The 26,856-nt window shown below is 25.1% G+C and overlaps 1 protein-coding gene, 1 non-coding gene and 1 pseudogene across 3 annotated transcripts in view; all 3 read left to right on the forward strand.

Moving 5' to 3' along the window:
* Nucleotides 1-721: 721 nt before the first annotated feature.
* Nucleotides 722-1,383, forward strand: LOC145838233 (ubiquitin-ribosomal protein eL40 fusion protein pseudogene; annotated as a pseudogene).
* A 314-nt stretch (nucleotides 1,384-1,697) lies between these two features.
* LOC145837936 (sperm flagellar protein 2-like) overlaps nucleotides 1,698-26,856 on the forward strand; it is a 42,470-nt gene continuing 17,311 nt past the window's right edge. The window contains exons 1-16 of one of the 2 annotated variants that reach the window (XM_082945430.1): nucleotides 1,698-1,753; nucleotides 2,878-2,973; nucleotides 3,426-3,589; nucleotides 5,345-5,419; nucleotides 5,866-5,982; nucleotides 7,231-7,337; nucleotides 8,292-8,436; nucleotides 9,416-9,543; nucleotides 9,982-10,135; nucleotides 10,452-10,535; nucleotides 10,825-10,929; nucleotides 11,434-11,621; nucleotides 13,071-13,224; nucleotides 13,739-13,840; nucleotides 17,594-17,771; nucleotides 26,772-26,851. In XM_082945430.1, coding sequence (XP_082801556.1) covers nucleotides 2,916-2,973; nucleotides 3,426-3,589; nucleotides 5,345-5,419; nucleotides 5,866-5,982; nucleotides 7,231-7,337; nucleotides 8,292-8,436; nucleotides 9,416-9,543; nucleotides 9,982-10,135; nucleotides 10,452-10,535; nucleotides 10,825-10,929; nucleotides 11,434-11,621; nucleotides 13,071-13,224; nucleotides 13,739-13,840; nucleotides 17,594-17,771; nucleotides 26,772-26,851 — 1,839 coding nt within the window. In that variant the 5' untranslated portion in view covers nucleotides 1,698-1,753; nucleotides 2,878-2,915. Of the gene's footprint in view, nucleotides 1,754-2,877; nucleotides 2,974-3,425; nucleotides 3,590-5,344; nucleotides 5,420-5,865; nucleotides 5,983-7,230; nucleotides 7,338-8,291; nucleotides 8,437-9,415; nucleotides 9,544-9,981; nucleotides 10,136-10,451; nucleotides 10,536-10,824; nucleotides 10,930-11,433; nucleotides 11,622-13,070; nucleotides 13,225-13,738; nucleotides 13,841-17,593; nucleotides 17,772-26,771; nucleotides 26,852-26,856 lie in introns of those variants that run through there. The other variant, XM_082945431.1, reaches the window with a different exon arrangement.
* Trnat-ugu (transfer RNA threonine (anticodon UGU)) lies at nucleotides 25,846-25,917 on the forward strand. Its single transcript has one exon. It is a non-coding gene; the product is annotated as a tRNA-Thr (tRNA).

Consider the following 26,856-nt stretch of genomic DNA (forward strand, 5'->3'; position numbering starts at 1 on the left):
TACTAGTTAAAATGAATGATAAGTAGTTTTATGAGCAACATTCAAACTTTTTGTTTTTAAAAAATAAAATTTTCCATATGAACTAACATCTTAAGAAATACTGTTTATTACAAAATATTTACTGTATCTTTTTAACAATTAAAATAATCTATCTAGTAAACCATACTTTACCAAACTTTTGTTTATAATTTAGCTTATTTTCCATAGTTTATATTTTTTGTTTTTGTAAGTCTAAAATTTTCTTACTTCAAATTAACTAAAATGAACGCCACTATAAAAAGTTATCTTTAGCTTTTCTCAATTAGGTTCTTTTTCAATGTTGTTAGTAGCTACTCTTTAGGCTACTTTTTAATTCAAACAGATTGATTAAACTTAATGATAGTTTTTATTAACACTTATAATAAACTGAAAGTGATGTTATTGTTGATCCACTTTATTATTTTTTGAATATTTTCTTCTTTCTAATCAAATATTATAATTGAAATAAAATACTTTGATTGAAAATTAAGTGTTAATGTGTACTAAAACACATTGTTTTATTTAAAAATTCTGAAAAAAATTCAGATGTTAAACTTAAGTTTTTTTTAAAACTCTATGTAGTTGTACTAATCATGTAAAAGATAAATAACATAAACGAAAGCTGGATAAATAAATGTGTATCTTTATTTCAATATTTCTTTATAACAAGCTTTCAGCTTAACTTTACTTATTTTAACTCTTTTAAACTGTGTTTTTGTATTTAAGACAACAAGAATGCAGGTTTTCATTAAAACACTGACTGGGAAGACCATTACTTTGGAGATTGAATTCTCAATCTCCATTGATGTTATCAAGCAAAAAATTCAGGACAAAGAAAGAATTCCTACAGACCAACAACGTCTCATTTTTGCTGGCAAGCAGCTTGAAGATGACAGGACCTTGTCCAACTACAACATACAAAATGAGTCCACCATTCATTTGGTGCTTAGACTGAAGGGAGGTGTCATTGAACCATCTTTGAGAGTTTTGGCACAAAAATATAACTGCAACAAGATGATCTGTCGAAAATGTTACGCCAGGCTCCACCCTAAAGCTACAAACTGCAGAAAGAAAAAATGCGGCAGAACTAACCATCTCCGCCCAAAAAAGAAGCTTTTCCATAATTTTCACAATAAATGAAATATTTTTACACCATCATGCTTTTTATGTTTAATGTTTTTCTTAGCATTTCTAAAGTTAATATATTGTTTTGTTGTAAAATTTTTGGTGATTTTTATAAATTAATTTAATATAATTTTATATCAAGTATTTTTTAAAGTAAACTCTATCATCATTTGTTAAAAATTATGTTTTTTTTTCAATAAAATCATGTTTTACAATAAAATTTTCCTTTCAATCTGTTAAATGTGCACTTAAAACTAACTCTTGATAAGTTGTTTTTTGTTATTAAGTTTATAAATTAGTTTTGAAGTTACTTCAAAATATAAACCAAAATACTTCCTTAAAATATAAATTTATCAAGTATGCAATGAAGTTAATAAATCATAGCTATGACAAAAAAAGCTGTTTAAGATAGATTTATTATTATTAAATATTTGAAGTTCTATCTGTTTTAACTTACTTTTATTTTAAGTTAAATCAAATTAATTTTCTTACTTAATAGTTTTTAATATATTATTTTTGCTTTTAATTATTACATTCATTGTTACATATTTTTCAGACAATAAATTAATAATTTTACAAAATTAGTTTGAAAAGTAAACAATTTCTATAGGTTAGTTTTGTGAATACTAGTGTTTAAATAGTTTGAATTAAAATATAAGATTTTAGCATTATAATTTTTTTTTGATAATCATTTTTTTGAGATAAATTACTTTGCCTTTTTTAATTTACTTAGGTAGAAAAACTAATGAAAATACATAAATTTTATTGAATATGAGTAGATTTAAATGTTTGAAAATATTTAGTTTGCTTTTTCCATATACTATTTGGGTGCTATAACTTCAGTTTTTAAATGTCTACAAATAAAAGACCATATTGAAATCAACCATTTAAAAAAAGAATATTAGCAAACTTCTGCCTTAGCTACATGTTGCTTTTACATAATTTTATATTTAGAAAAATTTTTTAGATACAAGGGGGAATAATAAGACACAGTTTTTTGTAGGAGCAAACTAAGTTTGAAAATAAAAACAAGTTGTATTAAAGTGTATCTTCACCAGTATTTTTGTACATTTTTTTTCATATTTTAAGTCTAGATTTTATTAAGTTAGTTTAAACAAATATTTATTGTTTTGTATTTAAGCATTTATCAGTTTAAAAGATCTTTTTTTAATAAATAAATTGTTCCTTAACAATGTAACTATGTTAATTTGATTTTGTTAATTATGTTAGAAAAATTATTAGAGTTTTGAACTGCAGTAACTTTTATAATTTTTGACTGGTATAACTGTGTATAGACTGTGTTTTGAAGCCAAGTAGCTTTCAACCTGTCATATCTTTGAACTTTTGATCTGGGCTCATTATGCAAAGTTACATTGTAAACTACTGTACTTAAAAATGATAAGAAAAGACTAGTTTTACAAAAAGTCCCTTCTTGTGCCCTTAATTGAATGTTTTATTTTCTATAGAAAGTTTTTCATGCCTTAATAAAAGAGCAGATATTATTAAAAAAAAATTATAACCCTTATGACTATAAATCGAACAGTTAGCGTTTGAATTATGTACAAAATGACCTACCTATACATACACATATTATACAATAACTTTAGTTTTTTTTTTTTGTTTTATCAAAATTGAATGAAGTTGATGAGAGTTAAGGTAAAAATAAATCATTTTTTATTAACAATTATAACTGTTTAGTTTTTCATATTTATAGTTAAAATATATTTTTTTCAGTTAATGCTTTGAATTTTTGCTTCAATTAAAGTCTAAAGATGACTGACATCCTTTGCAAATGGATAAACAATGACCTTCATCTATCAAGGGTTATAGGTCAGTAAAATTATAAATTATAGTCTGTTTACCTTATAGTTAAAAATAACCCATTTATTTTTTTACTTTTACTTTAGAAATTTTTTATTTTTTAAAATATATTTTATATTTTTGAGGACTTTGATAAATTTTAAACAATTTATTATTTCCCACAAAGGTTAGAAGTAGTTTGAAAAGGTTAGAAAATGAATTTTGTATGAATTTAACAGATGTTATTAATAGCAATTTTTACCAGCTTTTCATTTAAACTTTTTAATTACTATATTTTTACATTTAAGAAAAAAGTAAATAGTTTATGCCTGGTTTATTTAAAATTTGACTTTAAAATGCATATACTTTTTATAAAAGTTGTTAACCAATTATTACAGTAAAAACAGACTTGAACTGTATATAATCGACTTTGAAATGCAAATAAATTTCAAAAACAATTTTTATGAAAATATTTATTGCAGAAAAAAACAGTTTCTCTGAAGTGTTCGCATCTGGATACGTTTTGGGAGAAATTTTTCACAAATACAATTTGCAAAATGACTTTGACTCTTTTTCGCAATCCAACAGTGCTACAGCGAAGTTAAACAACTTCACAAGGCTTGAACCAACCTTAGCTTTATTACAAGTGAGCACTTTGTTTTTTCTATTAGTTATATATTTTTACAAAAGTTTGTACTTAAGGGCATAGGGGGGGAGGGTAAAATAATTTTCTCACAATTTAATCTTATTTTATATAATGTTTACTAAGCTACAAGATGCTTTTTACAGATTTAAAAAATTCAAAATAACTCTGAGATATAGCTGGTCAAAGTCAGAGGCAACAATAGGTTCCTTATAGGAGGCGCAAACGCAAAAATAGACTACTTCACTAAAGATCTATCTTCTCCTAAGTTTTTTGAGATAACTACCTCAAACTTTCAGGAAATGTTCCTTGATATGTTTAAAAAAATCTGTCGGAAAGAATTTTTAAAAAATTAGAAAAAAAGTTTTATAAAAAAATAAAAAAAAAAAACAGTTTTTTTTTGTATAAACTTTTTATTTTCTATTTTTAAAAATTTTGTTCTGACATAATTTTCTAAAAATTGCAAGGAACATTTCCTAAAAGTTTGAGGTAGTTATCTCAAAAACGTAGGAGGAGATAGATTTTTAGTGATTTCTAGTTATTCACCATTTTAGTTTGCGCCTCCCATAAGGAACCTATTGTTGCTTCGAACTTTGACCAGCGATATCTCAAAAACTATTTTGAATTTTTTTAATCCGTAAAAAGCATCTTGAAGCTTAGTAAAAACTATATAAAATAAGATCAAACTGTGAAAAAAAAGTTCTCCCCCTATGCCCTTAAATTTAATTTATTTGTAAAATGCATAAATTTATGTATTTGAAATTATCTGTTTGTTCAGTATTATTTAATGATATAGATTTTAAAGTTTTGAAGTTTGTTTTTATAACACATACAAAGTTTTAGTTTTTTTTACTTATCAGTTTTTATAACTTAAAAATGTTTTTAAACATATTAAAATCTATATTTAAACTGAGCTGTGTTTTCTTGTATAAAAAGTTACAATTTCTTAAAATACTTATAAAAGATTTGATTAGTTTAGATAGATTGTAAAAAAATTTTAGCCAGATATTAGAAAAAAAATATTTCTTTTGATACTTATTTCGAAAGGGTTTTTGTATATAAATAGATTGTTATACATAAAAGTCTTGATTTTTTAATGTAATACTTCTTAACAATGTTATTATTTAGTCTACAACAGATGTTTAGCTCTTATAGTTTCAGTATAATAGTAGTTAACATTACTGTTTAAATTTTATCGAGGCCATAGGGGTAAAGGTATTTAAAATTAAGAATAATTTGTCTTGTGTGAAAATTTTAATTACAAACTACTAGTAATTTTTTGTGATATAAAAATATGCAATAAGTTTTAGATATATAACAGTTTGTATAAAAAAACTTTAATACAAACTTATGAAAAGCATTATTTCATTGCAAGTTTTCTAGAAAATTCAAAAACTTAATAAAAACTATGGGTATTTTGAAAAATAAAGACTCTCAGTTTTCAGAAATATAAATCCTTATACAGTTTAAAATAAATGATTTAAAAAATAACACTTTAAGAAATTAAAAAAAGTGATGCTTTAATAGTTTTTTTAGTAATACTTTTTTTATTGTAAATTAATTAAGTATTGGTAATAGATCAACTGTAAATGTCTAAAAAATAAATAGAATATATGTTTTTAGTGAAATAATATGACTGTAATTTTCTACTCATGTTCATAATTATGATGTTGTTAGTAATTTTTTGCAACAGAGAGTTACTGTACATGCAATTTTTTGTTATTAAATGAAATTATAAAAGAAAAAAACATTTTACAGATTCCTTTCAATACTAACATGGCCTACAGTATAATGTCAGAAGAAAAAGGTGTTGTCACAAGACTTCTGTACCAGGTAAGAAAAGCTTTAGGTAGATTTACAAATAAGTTGTCAATTTGGACTATTTTTTGGTGCAGATATTCTATTTTTTAATGTTAGTAATTAGTAATCAACTTACAAACTTTAATTTTTCAAGCAAAAAAAAGTTCTTACTTTAATGAAGCTTTCTTATAACTTTTAAGTGCATCAAAGCGTTGCAATTTTTATATTCTGGCTTTTGTGTAGGTTTTTTATATATATCTTTATTAAATTATAAGTAAAAATAGTGATTGTTATGGTCTTAATAAAGTTCATACACTGTTTTTATTTCAAACTAAATTTTAATTTGTTTAAAAAGTTTTACAAAAAGTATACTTTTGTCACCTTGTCAGTTAATTACAAAAATAACCTTATTCAACATTGTATTAGTTTTTACAACTTATGATCAGCTGGAAGTATTCAAATAAAGTATTATTTTGCAGGTTTTTGTTGCATTGAATCGGTTGGATAAGAACAAACTGACGGGAACGGCAATACAAGCAATGCGTGCCAAGGCGCCAATGCAGCTCCAAAAGCATCAGTCTGTCATGTTCACTAAGGTAAAAAGCACTAAATATATAGAAGAGTTGTTGTGTATAAAATAATGTATAAAAATCAGATTATAATTACAAAAAAATCAAACTTGTCTTTGAAGATTTTGTTATGAAAACTAGAACTAGTTTTACTGGTATTTATTTATTTGATTATTTATGGTTTGATGGCAGAAGGGGATTTCAATTTTTTTTTTCATAAAAATTAATACTGGCTCTTATTTAGAAACTAGAATTTTGCATTTATTTTACTTTTTAAACAGCATAAAACTTAATATTTGCCATTGAGATATAGAGTTTTGGTAAAATGCTTCCAAAATACAAGTACAGAGAAGTATTTTTCATTGCCTTGTAATTTAAAATAGAACCTCAGAGTTTAAAATAGGACTACTAAAATCTATCTTCTTCTAAACCTTGTACTATACAAAAAACTGTATTGTAAAATATTAAAAGAATAATAATAATATTAAGCTGAATGAAAAAAAAAATTAAACCAAAACATAAATTTTACTCAAATTTTAAAAGTTTCCACAGTGTGATTCTTTATTATTAAATTAAGATTTGACTTGAACATTTTGGAAAAAAAATCTTTAAAAAAGGAGATTGGATTATAAGATTATCAGTATTTTTTAGTTAGATCCTTTTATAAGAAACTTATTTAAAGTATCCGAGTTTAATAAGTACAAAGTTGTGTACCCTTATAATTTAAGTACTAATTAAAATTTTTAGAAAGGTAAAAAGCATCACAAGTTAAATTATAGATATTTAAGTTGAGATAAACTTGTAGAAAAGAGCCTTACCTATATGGCCTTAATATTTTAATTAATTTTAGATTTTTTTGTCTTTAATATAAAAAAGGCCTTACTGGTATAATTAAAAATCTACTGGTAATTAATTGTTTGCACAATAATAGAAAATCATTTTTCAATTAGCTTTATAATACATATCACATTTATAAAATGTTTTCAATCACAATTATTTAGCTAGAAGTATGTGATACTATATGTTTTTATAGTTATTTAATTATTAATTCATAGTTTTTAAAATATACATTTGATCATTGTTTTACAAAAAATTAACTTGGTTAATCAAAAAAAATAGCTGAATTTTTTTTTGAGTCAGACTTACTACATTTCTTTACTATGACGTATTCAAGTTGTACTGTAAATTTACTATTTTAAGTCTCAAATAAATGTTTAAAACAAACTCATTTATTTGGTTATTAAAACATGTTTGTATTTATTTTGAAATTTTTAGAGGTTAAGAAACATGGTTCCGAGAGAAACTGATTTAAAATTGGAAGAAATATCTTCGAGGTTCCAACAAAAAACAAGGGAAGCCGAACGAAAAGAAAAAGAGGCAAAGTTAGTTGTTGCACTTCTTGTTTTATGTAAGAAGTAGAAATATATAATTCAGTTTAAAGGAAGCAATAATTTTTGTACCCTAAGTTAGGGGTCGACTGCAGTTGTAAGATTTTGGAAACTTTTTCATTCATAACACTGTGCAAATGAGGTAGATTGGTATTAGAGCAGAATATTAAGAACATCAATACCTTTATCCCTAACCTACCTTGCCCATTTATATTAAAAAGTAAACCAAATCTTTTTTATTACTTAAAACTTAAAATAAAAATAAGTAAAGTATTAGACAATTAGAAGCGACCTTAGAACTGCAACCGACGCCTAAGATAGTTTTAAAACATATAAATTTATTTTTATCATCTAGTTTCATAGCATTTAGCTCCCAAATTTCTAATAAAAGTTTATTTGGCCAAGCTTTAACATTTATATATATATATATATCAAAGTCGGTTTAACTTGATCCAAAAAGCTTTTTTCTTTAGTGGATGCTGAGTTTTTCATGACTTTAAAAATATACGGAAAATATGCTTTACTTCTTATTTCTAACTTTGTTTAGTTTTAATAATTATTTTATACAGTTCAGTTATTTCCAAGCAAAAGTTTCTAAAGTATATAAAATAGCTGTTTAAGTATCCAAGTTATAATTTTTTTAGTTATATACAGGACAAGCTTTTTCGATTAAGTGTATAACTTTTTACATTTAAAATTGTTTTAACTAACTTATATGCTTATAAAGTTTGTAGCTGTTTCTTATAAATGCAAGAGTATTGTAATCAGTAACTTTATGTATTTGTACCAAAGAAAATCTGAAAAGACTCGATACTTCAAAAGGTATATTTATTATAAAACAAAACAAAATTACTTATTACTTACTGTTGTGGTGCTGTAATAAACTTAATTAAACTATTATTTTATTTAAAGTCTAAACACTAAAACTTAAGTATAAAAATTCAACAGACTTCTAGAAGCCATAGAGAAAAGGGAAAGACAAGATGAATTAAGAAAGAAAACTGAAGAGAGAAAAGCAGAGTTGGAACTATTGAGGAGTAAGTTGTTGGCGAGCACCGTTGATGTCAAGAGAAAATCTTCTCAGGCCAAACAGGTTCAAAAATAAATAATTATTTTTTTAGAAATGTTCATTAAACTTTGTATTAAATATAAATTAAGCTGATAACACTTATTTAAAAAACTATTGAATCTTAAATTTTGAAGTTTGGTATACTTATTTAAGCGAATGATTTCAGCGTGTTTTGTATACTAATAAAAAGTAGTAAGTTTTATTTTTTTTGATTTTTTCAAAAAAGTTTAAATGTAGACAAAACTGTGAAAACTATTTAATTAATTGTTTTAAAATGCATATTACCTGTATAGTACTAGTTCAGAATAAAACGTGATGTTTCACGTAATTGGTATTGTACTATAAATTTGACCCTAGCTATCTATTTATTATAAAAAGTGTTAAAAAATATATTTTTATATGTACAAGTTTATTTTGTGAATTCATAGAAAAAGTTATAAATCTGATCATTTTTACTTCTTTTTTGTTGATATTTATAAACTAAATAGATTCAAACATAATACTAAGGTTCTTTTTTATACTTAATAATATTAGGTAATGTTTTATAGTCTTTTGATTTTATGTTACTTTTAATAATTTTTTTCTTCATATGCTCTTACAACAGTTTGTAGTAGTTTTTTTCAAATAGTAATTTAGGTAAAATTAGAAAAAGACCGTAGTATATTTTCTTTAAGGTTTTTGTATCTTGACTTAAATTAATTCTTTAGACTAATCTTTAAAAACAATGTTGCTTTACATATGTTTAAAAAATCAGTTATTCTATATCTTAATAAAATGTTGTTGTCTGTATTCTAAATTATTTGTATGAAATGTTTTTAATAAATAAGTATGTTTAAAAAAAATTATATTTCACAAAAAATATCGATTAAGTTTTAATGCAATTTCGAATGTATGATACATTGTTTACCTTTGATAAGTTAAAAATTTTAAGCTTATATACTGATATGTTCATAAATAAAAAAATATGTAAGTTTATTTATAACGTTATGAAAATATTTTTTAGAATGAACTAAAAAGAAAAACTTCAAAGAGAAATGTAGCTGCAATGAAAACTAAACAGGAAATTGAAGATTTTGAAAATAATTTGAAAAAGTTGTTGTTGACTCCATCAACAGATGAAAAAGTATCCAAGTAATTTTAAGTTATAATAAAATAGAGTATTATAGTTTGCAATTCATTATGTTTTACTTGCTTAAATTATAACTTCTCCGGCTAATCCTGAAAGTCTTTGTTTTTTTTTGTATGTTAAATTAAAATGCAGTTTGAAGTAAAAACAAAATGTTTTTTTTTTTTTCAAAAAAAATAAGACGATTCTGGAATAAAAGGTAAAAGTACAAACTGCAAGACACTTTACTAGTTTTTAAAAACTTTCACGAAACATTTAAACAACATTTCTTTTGAAATTTCTTGCACATACTTTAATATTAGCCGAATTTCCATTGTAAACCAATAAAACAGAATAAAAACTCTGAAAAGATACATTTACTCAATATGAAAGCTTGTGCAAACTATAAATTGATATTAAAAACAAAAAAATACTTGCTTGTAAACAATTTTATTTTCACGCAGCGAGGAGGCGTACCTGTACAACATGGAGAACAGCGACGTGTACATGATGCGGATCAAGAACAGGCTGGAGGAGGACAATCTCGCGAGGGAGGAGAGGGCCAAGCGGAGGAGGAAGATCCTCGTTGATCAGATGAAGGCGCATCTCGCGCAGGAGGTTTTAAAAATGTTTGATACTGTATTATTTGGATTTTATGTTTATTGAATTAATTAGCATATTTAAATATGTTGATTTGACTTACAATGGTTCTTTGTGGTAAACTTAAACTACTGCTAAAAAAATTATTCTAATTGAATTAATTAAAAACTTTAGTTATTATATCTTTAAACTGTTAAAGTTTAAGAATGTTTTTAAACCTTTAAATTATTTTTTTCTGAATTGAAAAAATATTGCTTGTTTTTTGGGAATATGTTAACTTTAAAACTGAAGAAAATATATCAGTGCAAATAGTTATATATTTGATTATTAACAGGAAGCGATTCGCCAAGACCAAGTAGTGCAGCGTCTACTGAGGCAATCACAACACGAGAAACGAATCACAACTCAACTGATGCAGGTTTTTTAAACTTCTTTATTCAAAAACATGTTTGTTATTTTCTGCTTTTGTTAGTACTTTTAATCTTGTATTAACACTTCAATGCTTTTTTATCATTTAAATCTTTAAATGTTAACATAATAGTTTGTAACATTAAACTACCAAACTAACTAAAAACTCACAAGTTCAATTTAGGTTTCATAGTAGCGGTGTTAGTTGTGGTTATTTTAAGAGGAGACTGACATGAAATTTGTGATACCTACCCTTTTGAATAAATAAAAAAAAATAATTATATATGGTATAATTTTAGGCTAGACGTGAAAAGGAAGTTATTAAGAAAAACCGAATTATTTTGGAGCAGCAATACGAAGAAAGACGTCTGAAGGAATACCACAAGAGTTTGGAAAAAGAAGCGGTAATAAACTATATTGTTAAATTAAAAGATAACTTTATTTTATATTTAATGATTTTATCGGATTTGCAATTGTACTAAGTTTATCGTAAATACCATTAATAGTTATTATCAAGCAGTTGTAAAAATTCGTTTTTTCAAAACTCTTAAAAATAGTTAACGAACAAAAGTTTGCTTTTAAAATGTACTTTTGTTGAAAATATTACATAAGTTGTTTTACTGTTAAGTTTTTGCTGTAATATTTTTTACCAAGTAAACATGTATTATATGCTTAATTAGTAGTTTATGTATAGCTTTTAAAGTTACCTGAAGTTACTAATAGCAATTTTGTGTAAATATTTTTAGCTTTAATTAAAAAGTTTCTATTTTTTAATAGATTTAATGAAAAACATTGCTTTTAAAATACAAATTAGCACGTTTAATACTTTACAGTCAAACTTTTGCATATACATACGAAATTTAAATTGACAAATGTAATACAATAAAGTATAATAATTTTTTTTTCAGGAAACAGCTAGACTGCTCAAACAAGAATATTACGAAGAATTAAGAAGAGAAATAAAAGTTCATGAAAGTATATTAGAAAGAAAAAGAAAAGAAAAATACGAAAAGAACTACAAATATTGCCAAAGTATTGTTCATTCCTATCTGGAACTAGCATTTAAAATAGCCGAATACAGAAGTATAACTAATAAGTTTGTTTGATTTTTTTTAATAAAAGAAAGTTTTATCTTAAAGATGTATAGTTTTAAGTTTCTATAATTTTTTATTACGATATTGTTTACTTGTTGCATACTTTAAAAAACTTTAAAAATAACAGTTTAGTAAATAATTGATTTGTAGAAATTTATCACTATCTAACTAAATAAAGAATGTTGCAATATTAAATTAATGTAAAAAATTAATATTAATGATTGATAATTTACTTATAAATATATTATTTAACTTAGAATTAGAACTTTATACTATTACTTTTTAAATGATTATTCTGCAAACAATGTTTCTCTTAAAAAGTTTGTCAGTGCTTATAAAAGTAAAATTTTGAAAAGTTTATATAAAAGTCATGAAAAATGGTTGTTACTAAGAGTTAAAATATTGGTTTATAAACAAAGAGAAAAGTTAATAAAAACCAAACTATACAATACAAATTAAATTATTATCTTAAGGTCGTTAAGTTAAAAATTTAATAATGAATGATATAATTGTAGTTTTTATAAAAAATATGAATATAAGTTAGGTGCATAAGGCTCTAAAATTAATTAATTCTTGATAAACATTCATTTACAATTTGAATTGTTTGTTTTAATATTAAGAACTACCAAGTGAAAAAAAGTAAAAATCTTAAAAGTCTGTTACAAATTTAATGTTTATGTGTTGTTTTTCAAATTAAAATTTAAATTGGTTTTTAGTTTAGTAATTAATAGCTTAAAGTATTTAAATAAAATAAAAGTCTAGTTGTCGTTTTTTTTTGCAGATTGTTTTAAGTTTTATAAGGAAATAGTACAATATTCAGCTGCTAAGGTGTAAAATTTGATTTTTGAATGGTGACGTAGCTTTCAGAATTTAAACGTATGTAAGCTTTATTTATGAGAACTTTGAGTCTGGTTTAAAGAAATTTTCAAATTTTTTTAGTTCTAGTTTAGTTTCACAAAACTTAGTTTTAGTTTACTTTTAAAGAAGTAGCTACATTAAAAAAAATAAAACATGCAGTGTGCTAGTATTACAGACAAGATTTAAGTTTTGAAATGTAGTTTTTTGAAGTGTGGACAAGAACAGAAAAGTTCGCATCGCCACTTTAAACTGCCTCTTCTACCAGCTTCGGCAATCGCAAGCTTCTCGAGGATGCAGGTGCGAAACATTGTTTGCAGAATAAACTTTAGAAAAATAAATACTTGTTCTCCATTTAGAATTCAAAATTTCTAATTGTTTATTCAAAACAACAAAAAAGGCATGTTAATCATAACTTTATGTAAAATAGTTAAGACCAAGTTGTTCAACTTTAACTGGTCATTCTTGGTTGTTTTACATAAACCTAAACTCATTAGACTAATTATTTGTTTAATACTTTTTATATTTCAATAATATATCAAAAACATCATTTTGTTAACCTCTTCTTTTTTAAATTTTAATTTAATACTAAACAGAAATGTTCCCGAAAAGCTAATAAGGGAGTGGAGAAAACTGACTGTGGAAAATATTCCGCTTGAAAGTGAAAATAAAGAAAGTTCAGATCAAGAAGACGAAGAAGAAAAAGAAAGAATTGAGATTCTCAATCAACTCGATTTCAGCGAATATATTGTTAGTGTTTGCTTTTATAATTCAACTTAGTATTGTGTTAGTCAAAGTTTGATCTTTAAATGTTGAAAATATATAATTGTATTAGCCTGTATTTTTCTTTTGATTAATCTCGATAAAATTTACTTTTTTTAGTTAACTTAAATTAATTAGTTTTACTATTATTAAATAAATATTTATTAGTTTGCTAAAATTGAGATTTAACAAAAATATTTGTTGACATTGTATTATTAACTTTGCTTAATAAAAGTTATTGGTATTGAAACGTTTGCAATTGAATATATTTAATTATATATTCTTGAATATAGTGTGTTTTTGAAAAATGTTATTTTTGCCAAAGTAATATATTTCATGTATAGCATAGTAGCTTCAATTATGTTCTTAAACAATATCAGTACTATCTTTTTTTTTTCGCATACTAAAAATGCTTTTATACATTAACCAAAAAAGAAGTTTTTGTGGTAAAAATTTTAAATCTGCTTTTATTTAAGAAGTATAAATAAACAAAACAATTTAGAACGAAATAGGAGAGTGGAAAAATGATGCTCAAGTTACTTATGACAGTATAGTGTTCGGAAAAATGCTGTACAGACTTTTCAATGAGTACCAACCCATTGTTGTTAGTTTATTTGGTTTTAAATATTTACTATGTAGTTATTTGGTAAAAAAATAAAGATATTTCTAGAAATGTAATTTTACCAGTATGATATCAAACTTTCGAAATACTTTTTACCTTCAGTAGGTAAATTATTTTAGTGAATATATGTTTTGTAAGTAATTTTATAAATAATTCTTCATTTTTAAAACATCTTAGGCGTGATATTATTAGACGTGAAATTACTGTGGGAAAATAATTAAGTCAATATTTTTTTAAAGTAAAGGTTCTAAAACAAGTTTACACTGTTAATGATATAAAAACAAATGTTTTTCTTCATTAGAAAAAAAATGTCAGACCTAAAACCAATAACTTTGAGTTTGAATATTTAAAAATATATATACCTATTTAATATATAAAGATTAGTTATTAATGGAGTTCAAATGTATAAGTGCGTCATTTTGCTAAATTTATTTTGATTGGTATAACTTGCTTATAAATTTTGAAATTTCAGAAGTTTTAAATATAATTGTTATACAAGTATTTGAATTTTAAAAGGTAACTTTTTTTTTGAAAACGTAAATTATAAAAAAACCTCTTTCAACTAAAAGTAAACTATAACATTTAAAAGTTTAAAGCATATTAGGGTTGATATTGATAGTACCATACTAGTGGCCCTCTTATGGGCCATGACAGATATTCAGGGGCCACGAGCAGCAAAAGAGCCAAAGCAGCCAAGGGGGGCTATGAGTTCATAATTTGAAACTTACCCTAGATAATCTTGAGTTGTTGATGAAGAGCAAAAAAAAAAGTATTATGTGTTTTTAATGGTGGTTTTTTGAGTAATTTTGTTGAAGAGGACCAAATATTTTTTTAATTTCGTAAAGGGGGCCACTTAAAAAAAAAGTTTGAGAAACCCTGGTTAAATGTTATCAAACAATTAATAGAAAATAAAATACTTATGACAATAAAGTTTAAGACTGTTAATATAATTTTATAAGGCTACTTAAAAGCTTGAATAAGTTTTAATATTGTCCATATAAGTTTTTGTAAAAGATAAAATTCTTTTAGAAATAAAATAAAAACTTATATCAAAAGCTTATGTTCTTTTATTTTTAAAAAACATTTATATAGCTTTTTTAAACTCAAGTATTTTAAAGTTACTATGTGAGCATTTCTTAAAATATTTTAGCAAAAATTGATAAGCCCATTGCAACTTGTTGTAGTTTTTTTTATTTGATTAAAATAAATTTGAGCATAAGTGCAAATGTTAATAATTTTTTTTTTAATATGTAAAGTAATGCTTATTCTAGTTAAATAACTATTAAATTTGAGGTATTAAAACGAAATTATTATATTAACTCTAGCATGAATACTAATATTAATTACAGGTGTTTTAAAGCTAAATTTCTATACTAACTATAATATCAATTAAATTAAATTCATATTGTAAAACTTAAGTGAAATTTAAGGACTCAAAATTATATAATACTTACCATAAACAGTGTTTTTCTAACTAATATTTTTCTATGTCACTACATCATAATATGCTAGTCGGTATAATAAGTCTTACAAATGGGCTCTATATGTGTTGCCGATTAGCTCAGCTGGTTAGAGCGTGGTGCTAATAACGCGAATGTCGCGGGTTCGTCCCCCGTACTGGCCACGTTTTTCCTCGTTAGTATAATGGTGAGTATTCCCGCCTGTCACGCGGGTGACCAGGGTTCGATTCCCCGACGGCTAGTTTTTTTACCTACTAATTTTATTAAAATTAAAAATTTTATGCATTTTTGTTATAACTATTTTAATGTTTTCACTGATATGGTGGTATTTCTTATTTGTTTATTCTTGAAAAGTTCTTTTTAATTATCTCATTTACTTTTAAATCAACTAAATAGTTGATTCTGCTAAAGATGTATATTATTATTATTATTATTATTATTATTATTATTATTATTATTATTATTATTATATTGTTTATTGTGCAATGTTGGACTCAGGCATCAAAACCTGAGCCACTTAAACAGGACACACAAAAAGAAAAAGGAAATAAATTTATATTCAACACTTTAAGATAAATTATATATATATACAAAAACATAATTTAAATGAAAACACAAGTTAAACACAATATGATATACAAATGAACTAAATTAAAAGATTCAATTCAAAAAATTCAAACTTATATATTACTTAGTACACACAATAAAGAAGTTTGTCTAAAATCATCGCTTATAAAACAAAATTCATAATTACAAAATAAATGAAATTAAACTAATAGTCTGTAGGGGGGAGGCGTAGGGAAAAATTTTTTTTTTTTTCTTTTGTTTATAGTGGAAAATTAGTGAAATTTACTGGTATTTATTGTATTTAAATCAAATCTTTTTAGCTTTAAACGAAAGTGTTTAACCCCCTCACAAGATACTATATCCTGAGATAGTCTGTTACACATAGCTTTTGCTCTGTGAAAAAATGCGCCTTGCCACTGACTGTTTTTAATATCATGTTTACATTTTAATTTTAAATTATTTCCTCTTAGTTGATATTTATTTTTTGAAAAACTAAAAAACTGGTTAAAAAAACTTTTATGTTTGCCATTGATAATTTTGTAAAGAGTCAATAGATCAAATTCCTATCTTTTATATTCCAGTGATTCCAATCCAAATTTAATCATTCTATCATTATATGATGTGTAAGATATGTTGCAACGATTACAAATAAGACGGGTAAAACTTCTTTGCACAGATTCAATTTTATTAATGTCCTTTTTTAAATAGGGGGACCAAATTTAGGTATTAAACTCAAGTTTAGGGCGAACGTATGTTTTAAATAGTTTTGTCAGAATTGAAGCAGAATTAGTTTTAAAAATTTCTAATATTCGATAACATGTAGTTTGTGCAACCTTATATAAATCGTTGATATGTTCATTCCATTTTAAATTTTCAGAAATATAAATTCCTAAATCTTTAAAAACTGTAACTTCTGGTAACTTGGTGTTATTGATTAAGAGGTCAGTTGGAGAATTTTTTTTTGTTAATGGTTAGAATTTTACATTTGCTAGGATTTAAGTGAAGCTTTCTTGTTTTTAACCATATGTAAATATTATCTAAAGATAGTTGTAAAGTTTTTGATTGACTAAAGATTTTGGCATCATCTGCAAATAAGCTTAACTCACTTTTAATATCAATGTTTGAACAAATATCATTAATATAAATTAAAAAAAGAATGGGACCAACTACACCACCTTGTGGTATTCCACTGTAAATTGTTAAAGAGTCAGAAAGCGTATTATTAATGAGTACTCTTTGTGATCTGTTATTTAAAAAGTTATCAAACCAATTAATTAAGTTTTCATATAGCCCAAACTGATTTAAAATTTTTAATAGTCTCTTTTGTGATACTGAATCAAAGGCCTTTTGAATATTCGTATAAACTACTTTAGTAAATTCATTTTTGAGATAAGGAACTAACCAAGAATGTAATTATGTTAACAGTTGAATGGTTGATGAGCAGTTTGGGACAAAACCAAACTGTTTGTTAGTTAATAATTTGTTATCAAAAAGGTGATTGAGAATTTTTACAGATACAATATGTTCATAAATTCTAGAAAAGTTCATATAAAGGTAATTAAAACCGTAGTAGGCATAAAATGAACTAAATCCTAAACTTTTAAAAACATCAGGTTTCTAAGCTACAAACTTTAGTATTATATACTTTTTTGGAAATATTTTTAAGTACTTAAGAAGTTTTAAATTGAATAAAAATAATAAATTAAAGCATCGCGAGTTCAAACCATTGTTGCCGCACTATCCAGTGAAAGCTACAGTCATTGGTAAAATGTTCAGCGGAAAGTCTTCAATCATCCAGAAGTTATCTGAAAATCACAAAGTTGTGCCCATTTGTGTTGAGCAACTCTTGCAAGAAGCCCTGCAAGCTTTTAAAAGCAGTGATTCAGGTAAAAATTGTTGTTTTTTAAATAGTTAAGTTGTTGATAAACCTTTTTTATTCTAAGTATAGTAAACAATAAGTTAAAAAATCTACAATTACTGCTTAACTAGTTTTTAATGTTTTTTTTTCTTCAGGTTTACGGTTTGACTTTTAATAAAATAAGACTTTAAATTTAATAACAAAATTTTTATTTTAAAATGTAAAAAAATCGTCTAGTAGTCGTTTTACTTTAGAGTAAAAGCCAGGCTTTCCTTAAGCCTTCGACATCGCCGCTTTTTCGGCAATTGAGTAATTCGGGGGCAATAAAAGTTGTACTAGAAATTTTGAAGTTTGTGATCAAGAGAAAAAAGTCTAAGGTAAATTGGGGAACATTGACGAGACATATTCTGAAGTTTTCCTGCCGATCCCGGATTAGATGGGCAAGCATTTATTTTTTTTTCAAAGAGCGATTATAGAAATGGGTTTGAGAAACCCTGATTTAAACGAAGCTATTGCGTAACACTTCAAAATAGGTTAATGAACGCATCAATGTTCTTTTCATCAAGCTGCGCCTGGCTTAGTTGGTTAAAGCGCCTGTCTTTTAAAAAGGAGATCACAAGTTCGAATCTCGGTGGTGTCTTTGTTTTTTAATGTTGTTTGATTAATTAGCATTGTTACGTCATCATCGTATGCAAACATCTATATAAGAAGATTTCGACTTAGCCTCGTAGCAGTAGGCAGCGCGTGAGTCTCATAAACCTCACTCGAGGCACATTCTTCTTACTTTTATATGTAAACAAGTTTGATATTTTGAAGTGGTTTTTTATATTGATAATAGCTTAACATAAATAAATATACTTAAATTGCTATTTTAATTTAATTTTCTTAGCTTAGTTATATTTTTTACGTATATCAACACTGTTTTAATATCCTAAAATACTAAATATAAAATAATATAAATATGTATGATGCTTATAATTAATTGTCAAATTTAGTATACAGTAATCTATTCTTGTCTTGCATAAAATTTTTCACTGTTTCTAAAAATTATTTGATTGTTAAAAACTAAATAAAAAAATGATCGAAAAACAATGTTTGTTTTTATTTCGACTATATATAAATAAATATTTATAGTTTAAAAAAAAGTTTAGTTCAATAGTGCTTGACAAGTTAAATTGGAGCTAAATATTTATTTAATTATATAATAAACTACAATAAGTTACACAAGACACACTTTCAAAAACACTATTTGAGCAATTCTCTTCAGTAGAGTACAATCCAAACAAATAATAAGATTTTACACACTTATACAATAACCAAGTAATCATAAAGTAATCGAGAGATTAATAAAAGACAAAAGCAATTAGTAAAAGTTAAAACCAAATAAGTCCATTTAATGAAGTTTTTAACTTTTACTAATTGCTTTTGTCTTTTATTAATCTCTTGATTACTTTATGATTACTTGATTACTTGGTTATTATATAAGTGTGTAAAATCTTATTATTTGTTAGGATTGTACTCTACCGAAGAGAATTGCTCGAAATATGTTTAGTGTTTTTGAAAGTGTGTGTCTTGTGTAACTTATTGTAATTTACTGATCACTTATGTTCCAATATATAATAAACAACAATTTTATACGGCTCTTTCGTATAAAAGATATTTCTATTTCGTATATCCTCAATAAAGTTTTTGTAAATTGTTTTGTAAACTTTTATATGTTTTGCAGAAATTAAAAATTGAAAAATTTAATAAATATTATGACGGCTTTTGTGCAGTTAGCTAAGTTTGAAAAATACGCTGATTTTAGTTTTGTTATTGGTTTAAGCATTTGTGCATTTAAAAAAAGTTTTAGTACATGCTATTTAAAATTTTGCAAAGATTGGAAAAGAAATGTTCTATTAGAAAAATGTTTTAAATGCTCGTGTGCGCGGCTCAATTTTACTTTGATTTAAAAAATAATTAGGTTTAGTTTTGCTAATAAAGTATTTTTGGTAATGAATGCATATATTTCGTCTTTTGGTTTTCTTGTTTAGTGTTATAGTCTTTTCTGATTTATAATTGTCGATTTTTTCTAAGTTACAAAGTCTACAGCCAAACTATATTTTTCAAACTTAACTTACTACACAAAAACCTTAATTATTACAACGTCATAGAATTTATTAAATTTTAGATAAGTTTCTGCAAAACATGTTTGATAAACTAAAGCTTTACTGAGGATATTCGAGATAGAAATATCTTTATACGTAACAGCTGTATAAAGCTGTTGTTTATTATATAATTAAATAACTAGATTAATATATATATATATATAAATAATTTTTTTATGTTTTGAAAAGAAAGGCAAAATACTGTCAGCAATATTAAAGAATGCTGTTTTAATTTACAACATATATGACTTAATTCACCTTTTTAAAATGAAACAAGCATTGTTTCACGCACGTTTTAAAATAAAACTAATACAATTTACTTACGTTTGTAAATTAAAAAAAACACTTTTATTATTTAAAGTTTGTGAGTTAATTTTTATAAACAATTTTGTAAAAGTGTATATTTTAAATTAAAAAAATAAATATATACAATATACATTGGTTTACGTTGTTAGAAATTAAATTTTCAACCATCAAATATCTTCCGAAAACTATACTAGTATATATATATATAGCTATATATTACTTGCTTTCGTTTGTAAACTTTAGAAAAACCTTTAACATTAAATCTACTCAAAATTTAGGAGATATTAGTTTGTAACTAAGTTAAACATCATTATTATTCTGTTAAACGTGTAACTAACGAAACTCAACTATTTTGTACAATTTTAATAAAATGTTTAAGCAAAATGACTACATTAAGTTTTGTTACATTCACATACAATATAGAAACAAAGAAGCATGCTAATATTTGCAGCACTTATGGCATTTGTTTGGGTATACTATCAAAATCCACCCGCGTTCAAAATCCACCCGATCAAAATCCACCCGCATTCAAAATCCACCCGATCAAAATCCACCCGGTTCAAAATCCACCCGATCAAAATCCACCCGAGTCAAAATCCACCCGATCAAAATCCACCCGAGTCAAAATCTACCCGATCAAAATCAACCCGAGTCAAAATCCACCCGATCAAAATCAACCCGGTTCAAAATCCATCCGATCAAAATCCACCCGATCAAAATCCACCCGAGTTAAAATCCACCCGATTAAAATCCACCCGGTTCAAAATCCACCCGATCAAAATCAACCCGACTCTAAATCCACCCGTTTCAAAATCCACCCGATCAAAATCCACCCGATCAAAATCCACCCGGTTCAAAATCCACCCGATCAAAATCAACCCAACTCTAAATCCACCCGTTTCAAAATCCACCCGATCAAAATCCACCTGAGTCAAAATCCACCCGATCAAAATCCACCCGAGTCAAAATCCACCCGATCAAAATTCATCCGAGTTAAAATCAACCCAAGTCAAAATCCCACCGACACAAAATCAACCAAAGTCAAAATCCAACCGAATCGAAACAAGCACCTTGTTTATTTATTTCTTTTTAAATCAAGTATCATTTAAACAAATCTCACCACTCTAAAGTACCAATCTTAAACAAGTTTTATTTAAAAAACACTTATAAAATCTTGTATTTTTGTCCCTTATAAATTGACTTAAGAATATAAAAACTGTACTACAGATTGAACTTATTTTGTGAGGTTTTTTGAGTTGTTATTTGGTATTTTTGCTTATTATAAGGAATTTTTGACAAAAATATTTTTGTTTTTTTGATTACTGAATATAATTTTGAATAGCTACAGCCGGCAAGCAGCTTTTAAAGGTACTTTTGTTTTTGATATAAGTATAACTATAAGAGCTAATAAAAGTTTAACAACGTCAGGATAAATAAATTAAAGTTTTACTATACAAATATGACTATGTTAAAACTTTTAGAAAACTAAAGGATGTGCCAGAAAAAATAATCTTGTATTATCTCAATCACAATTACACGACAATCAATTATAATTTACTGTTTCTAGGTATAAAGTTTAATAATTTAGAACTTTTAAGTAATTTTTAAACAAATACGTCACACGATATAATTTTTATAAAAACTGAGTATTACAAGTGAAAGCTACCATGTATACTACAAATTAATCCATTTAATTTAGGGGTCAGCAAACTGCGGCCCTTGAAGTGTAAATATGTGGCCCTCGAGCATGTAAATTTGGTCAACTAAACAAAACAAAATTTAAATTGAAATTTTCAAAAAAGATAAAGAAATTATAATAGTTTGTTTTTAAGTTTCTGAATATCATTTAAAAATCATTGATTATGCTTAAGCCTTAGATGTGAAAAAAGACAGATAGTAAATCTAGAAGTTTTTCTTTAAAGTTTAGACTTTACTTTTCCTTTTAAACAACAAAAGCTTACGTACTTGGATAAATTACTTATATAATATTGCAAAGTTTTTTTAATTGGCAATTTTACATGTTTTTAACTTTTAAAAACACGGTGACTGGGTTGAAGTAACTGTTGTACTTTTTTTGTTTCAAAAAGTTGCAACCCGAAAAACTTTAGATAGATTATTAAGGTATTTAAAGGTTTTAAAAGAAAAACTTACACTGTTTAAAATAAAAGTATTAATATTTGTTTATATTTTAACTAGTTTAACAAAATCACTAAAATTTTAAATACGTGATATGCTGTGCATTAAATAACTAAAAAGAAAATACAAATAAAATAATAGAAATTGATTATAAAAAGTGTACATAATGATCTACACCTGTTTTTAATGATCTACACCTTGTAAATAATGATAGAAATAATAATATGACACAAGTTTTTAAAAAAAATAGTTTTCGACTTTAGAAAAAAATATACATTTTAAATATGCCAGGCCTGATCCCTTTAAGTAGATAAACGTGACTAAAACAGATTAAAAACAAAAATTGAATAAAACAACGGCTCGCGGAACAAATTGAAACATGAAATTTGGCCCGAGTTAACAATTGTCTGCCGACTCTGATTAAATCCAACTGCATCTTCGTTACTTTTAATTACAAAAAAGTAAAAGGCAAACGTTTAAAATTCATTTAGTTTGTGTTTTTTTTTAAATAATTTTTTTATGTGAAAGGTCTTAACAAGATATTTATCTATAAAAGTTCTCTTTGTTAAGAAAAGGTCACTAATTTACTTTAGATAGTTACCTTTACTGTATTGCCATTTAAAGATTTTTCAATATTAACTTTAAATTAAATATTTATTAATTTTCGGTTTTATTTGTTAGACAAAATTTTCACGCTTTTAAAGTTAATTTGTCTACTAAACAATTTGTTATAACAATAGTTGTCTTTACCGTTTAAATTCGTTATAACCAATATAAAATTTTGTTTAATTTTAATATTGTTTCATTTTTAATTAAATTACTTAAATTTTCTTAAGTTTTAACAAATGGACTTTTTTTATATGAAGATTATATTTAAAAAAATAGTGGTAAATAATAACATTTCCATTTCTATGAATTAAAAAATATCAATTAACAATATAATATTGAACAGTAAATAATAATTTATCTTACTTAATTACAATTTCTATGCAACTTTATATTTATAAAAAAACATAAAATGTTTACAACTAATTAATTAAAAACATGCAGTTATAGCTTTTAACTTAAATTGTCGGAAATTAATTCAAGAAAATTTATCGCATGTAAATTAAAAGTTTTAGATTAGAAAATTTTAAATTTAAAATTTAAACGTTAACCAAAATAGATTAAATTTTATAAAACCACTCAATTAATCACTTTCAAAACTGGCCTTAACCTATTAATAAAATTAATAATACGATTGTTTAAGTTGATACAGTTTGGTACAAAAATTCATAAAAATAACTTATACTTGAATTTAAACTCTCTTGTCTGAAATACATACTTTTTTTAATGAACCTATGTAAAGATAGAACATTTTAATAATAAATTAAAAACTTTATAAGTTTTTGTTTCGTAATATTTGTTATAAATATAGTGTCATTTCTAAAAAACTCAACTTATTTGTTTACTACTACAATTCTAAAGTATATAATTTCCCTAGCTCAAGTCTAACTACTAACTTTTTTAGTTGCAATTTACAAGCTATTTGAGCAAACTCAATGAATTGTATAGTCGATATTTGTTTTATGTAAAGGACTTTAGAATTCATAGAAACATGTTTAACTTTTTAATTTGTACTATTAGTTAAAAAGTAGCAAATTAAGTTGTTATCTAATTAAAAATAACTTATAACTTTAGTTACTTTAGACGGAACAATTTTTAGTTTTTTCAAAAATAGATGGTTTATAAAAAAAACATTTAATAAAATAAAATTCAATTAACTTAAACACTTTGAAAAAACGATAATAGCAGCTAAAATTATTGTATAAATTAAAAAAAATAACTAAAAAATATTTGTAACAAAAATTAGATAGAAAACAATAAAATTGTTTTAAAACAGTTATTGATTTCTTACATATTCCTCATTTATAATTTTAGTAAATTAGTTTTCGTATTTTTATATTAAAATTTATGTTCTGTTTTTAAAAATTACTAATAAAAGAAACGTCAATAAATTGTTTACTAAACGACAAATAAAAGCTCTCAAAATATTTGGTCCTAAGTCCTCTTGCACGAACATACCTTAAAGTTATCGAGTCGCACACCAAAAATATCTTTTAACGTCTTTTCCACGTCGAAAACAATAATGTTTAAAATATAATTAATAGGTGATAGTTTTTCCAAATTTAACAAAGGATTTTTATTTTATTATCACGTAGCAGTTTTATATTATTCTTTATCTATATTTTATTTTTTATAAACACTGTTAGTTGAAATTTTTTATATAATAAAATATTGTATGTAATACTATTTTAAAATTTAAGAAAAGAACAAAACACAAAACTTTTTACATCAAAAAAAAAGCTCAAAAATTTTAGATTAATATTTTAATTTTTTTTTTGTAACATTTAATTAACATTTTCCATAAATTTACATTATTTGGTATTTGATTTTTGTAATTTTCTTTAGCTTAATAAATGTTATTAAAGATTCTTCTAATTTATAAACTTCTATAGTTTTGATATTTTAATTTACTATGAGTTATCATTAGTAAATATTTTTATTTAATTATGATTGACTTTGGGAAATTAAATTAGAAGGAAGTTTAAATGGATTGAAACTGAGCGTAATTCTTTTTTCATTTTTTTTAACTTCATTTTTTAAAAGTAACACCAACACTACTAACATTAATAAATTATAAACATTTTAAATACTTGTAAAGCTACTATGAATTTTTTTTTTAATGCTGTTTAATTATATTGTTCAACTTATTTTTTTAATTATTTTATTAAATAAATTAAAATTTCTTTCTTTATAAATACTTACTCTTTTTTATACCAATAGTTGTTTAAACATATAACTTTATTCAATATTACAAAATTCTATTAGAAATTAATTCTTATTTCGAAAAAAAATGAACTCGGGTTGATTTTGATCGGGTGTATTTTGAACCGGGTGGATTTTGAACCGGGTGGAATTTGATCGGATGGATTTTGACTCGGGTTGATTTTGATCGGGTTGATTTTAATCGGGTGGATTTTGAACCGGGTTGATTTTGAACGGGTGGATTTTGACTCGGGTGGATTTTGACTCGGTTTGATTTTGATCGGGTTGATTTTAATCGGGTGGATTTTGAACCGGGTTGATTTTGATCGGGTGGATTTTGAACCGGGTTGATTTTGAACGGGTGGATTTTGACTCGGATGGATTTTGACTCGGATGGATTTTGATCGGGTGGATTTTGACCCGGGTGGATTTTGATCGGGTGGATTTTGAACCGGGTAGATTTTGATCGGGTGGATTTTGACCCGGGTGGATTTTGATCGGGTGGATTTTGACTCGGGTGGATTTTGATCGGGTGGATTTTGATCGGGTGGATTTTGATCGGGTGGATTTTGATCGCGGGTGGATTTTGATTGCGGGTGGATTTTGAACGTGTCCCATTTGTTTGTAATGAAAGACAAATCGTTTACATTGTGACGTAACAACTTGATTTGCTTTATATGCTTTTAAACATCTTATCTCGTGCAAGCCGCCATAGCTCAGTGGCAGAGCGCTGGTCTTGTAAACCAGCGGTCGAGAGCTCAATCCTCTCTGGCGGCATATTTTAGTTTTATGCCTAAAAAGCGTTTAATTTGTCAATAGTATTTTTAAGTATGCTGATAAACATGGTAATGTGCTTGATTAACGTTTACTTTACTCTCTATATCTGCCAAGTAACTTTTTTTTTCTAAATATACCTAGCTTGTTTTAATTTCAACTATTTATTTTTTTGAAACTCAAATATTTTTTTAAATACTAATGATGGTACTCAAAACCAAAAACTACTCATCAAAATCAACTTAAAACAAAAATTTTGATAATGATCTAGTTTGCACAGATTAAAAAGCAATTTTCAACCTAAATCTAGCTTTTAGTTTTATAAGCTCTAGGTAATTAGTTAAAAACGCTTCGTTTAAAATTTGATTTAATCTCGTTAAATATTATACTGAAGGCCTTGGTCGAAAATTTTGTATAACAAACCTCATCAGTTTTATACAATAAATTTTTAAAATAACTTGAAAGAAAGCCAAGCTTTTAACACACTATTTTAGATTTTTCTCAGTTATTGCCCTCTTTGTTAAAATATTTTAAAAGTACTTATTTTGTTTTGAAAAATAGCAAGTAGTAAAAATTTTAAATTTTTCAAAAGTTAATTTAACATTAAAAAACAAGTTATGTATTCTGTTTTAATAATATGAAAACTTTAAGTTCAACTTTGTAAAAGTACTAAACTTTGTCCCTAAACAAATAGATCTGTTATTTTAATTCACTATATTGATAAATAACGAGCAACTATCACGCAACGATTTGTAATTTAACATAGTTGCGCACTAAATTATATGTTTTTAAATAGCTGTTAAATATATTTAAATGATTGAAAAAAAAATTTATAGTTTACAACAATAAAAATGCAGAAAATAATGAGCCAGTAAGCGAAGATGAACCGGAAAATGAAAGTTTACAAAAAATAATAGAACTTGGAAAGATGGCTTCAGTTAG

This window comes from Thalia democratica, chromosome 6 (genome assembly GCF_965202585.1).
Source record: "Thalia democratica chromosome 6, ktThaDemo2.hap1.1, whole genome shotgun sequence".
Classification (NCBI taxonomy): Eukaryota; Metazoa; Chordata; class Thaliacea; order Salpida; family Salpidae; genus Thalia; species Thalia democratica.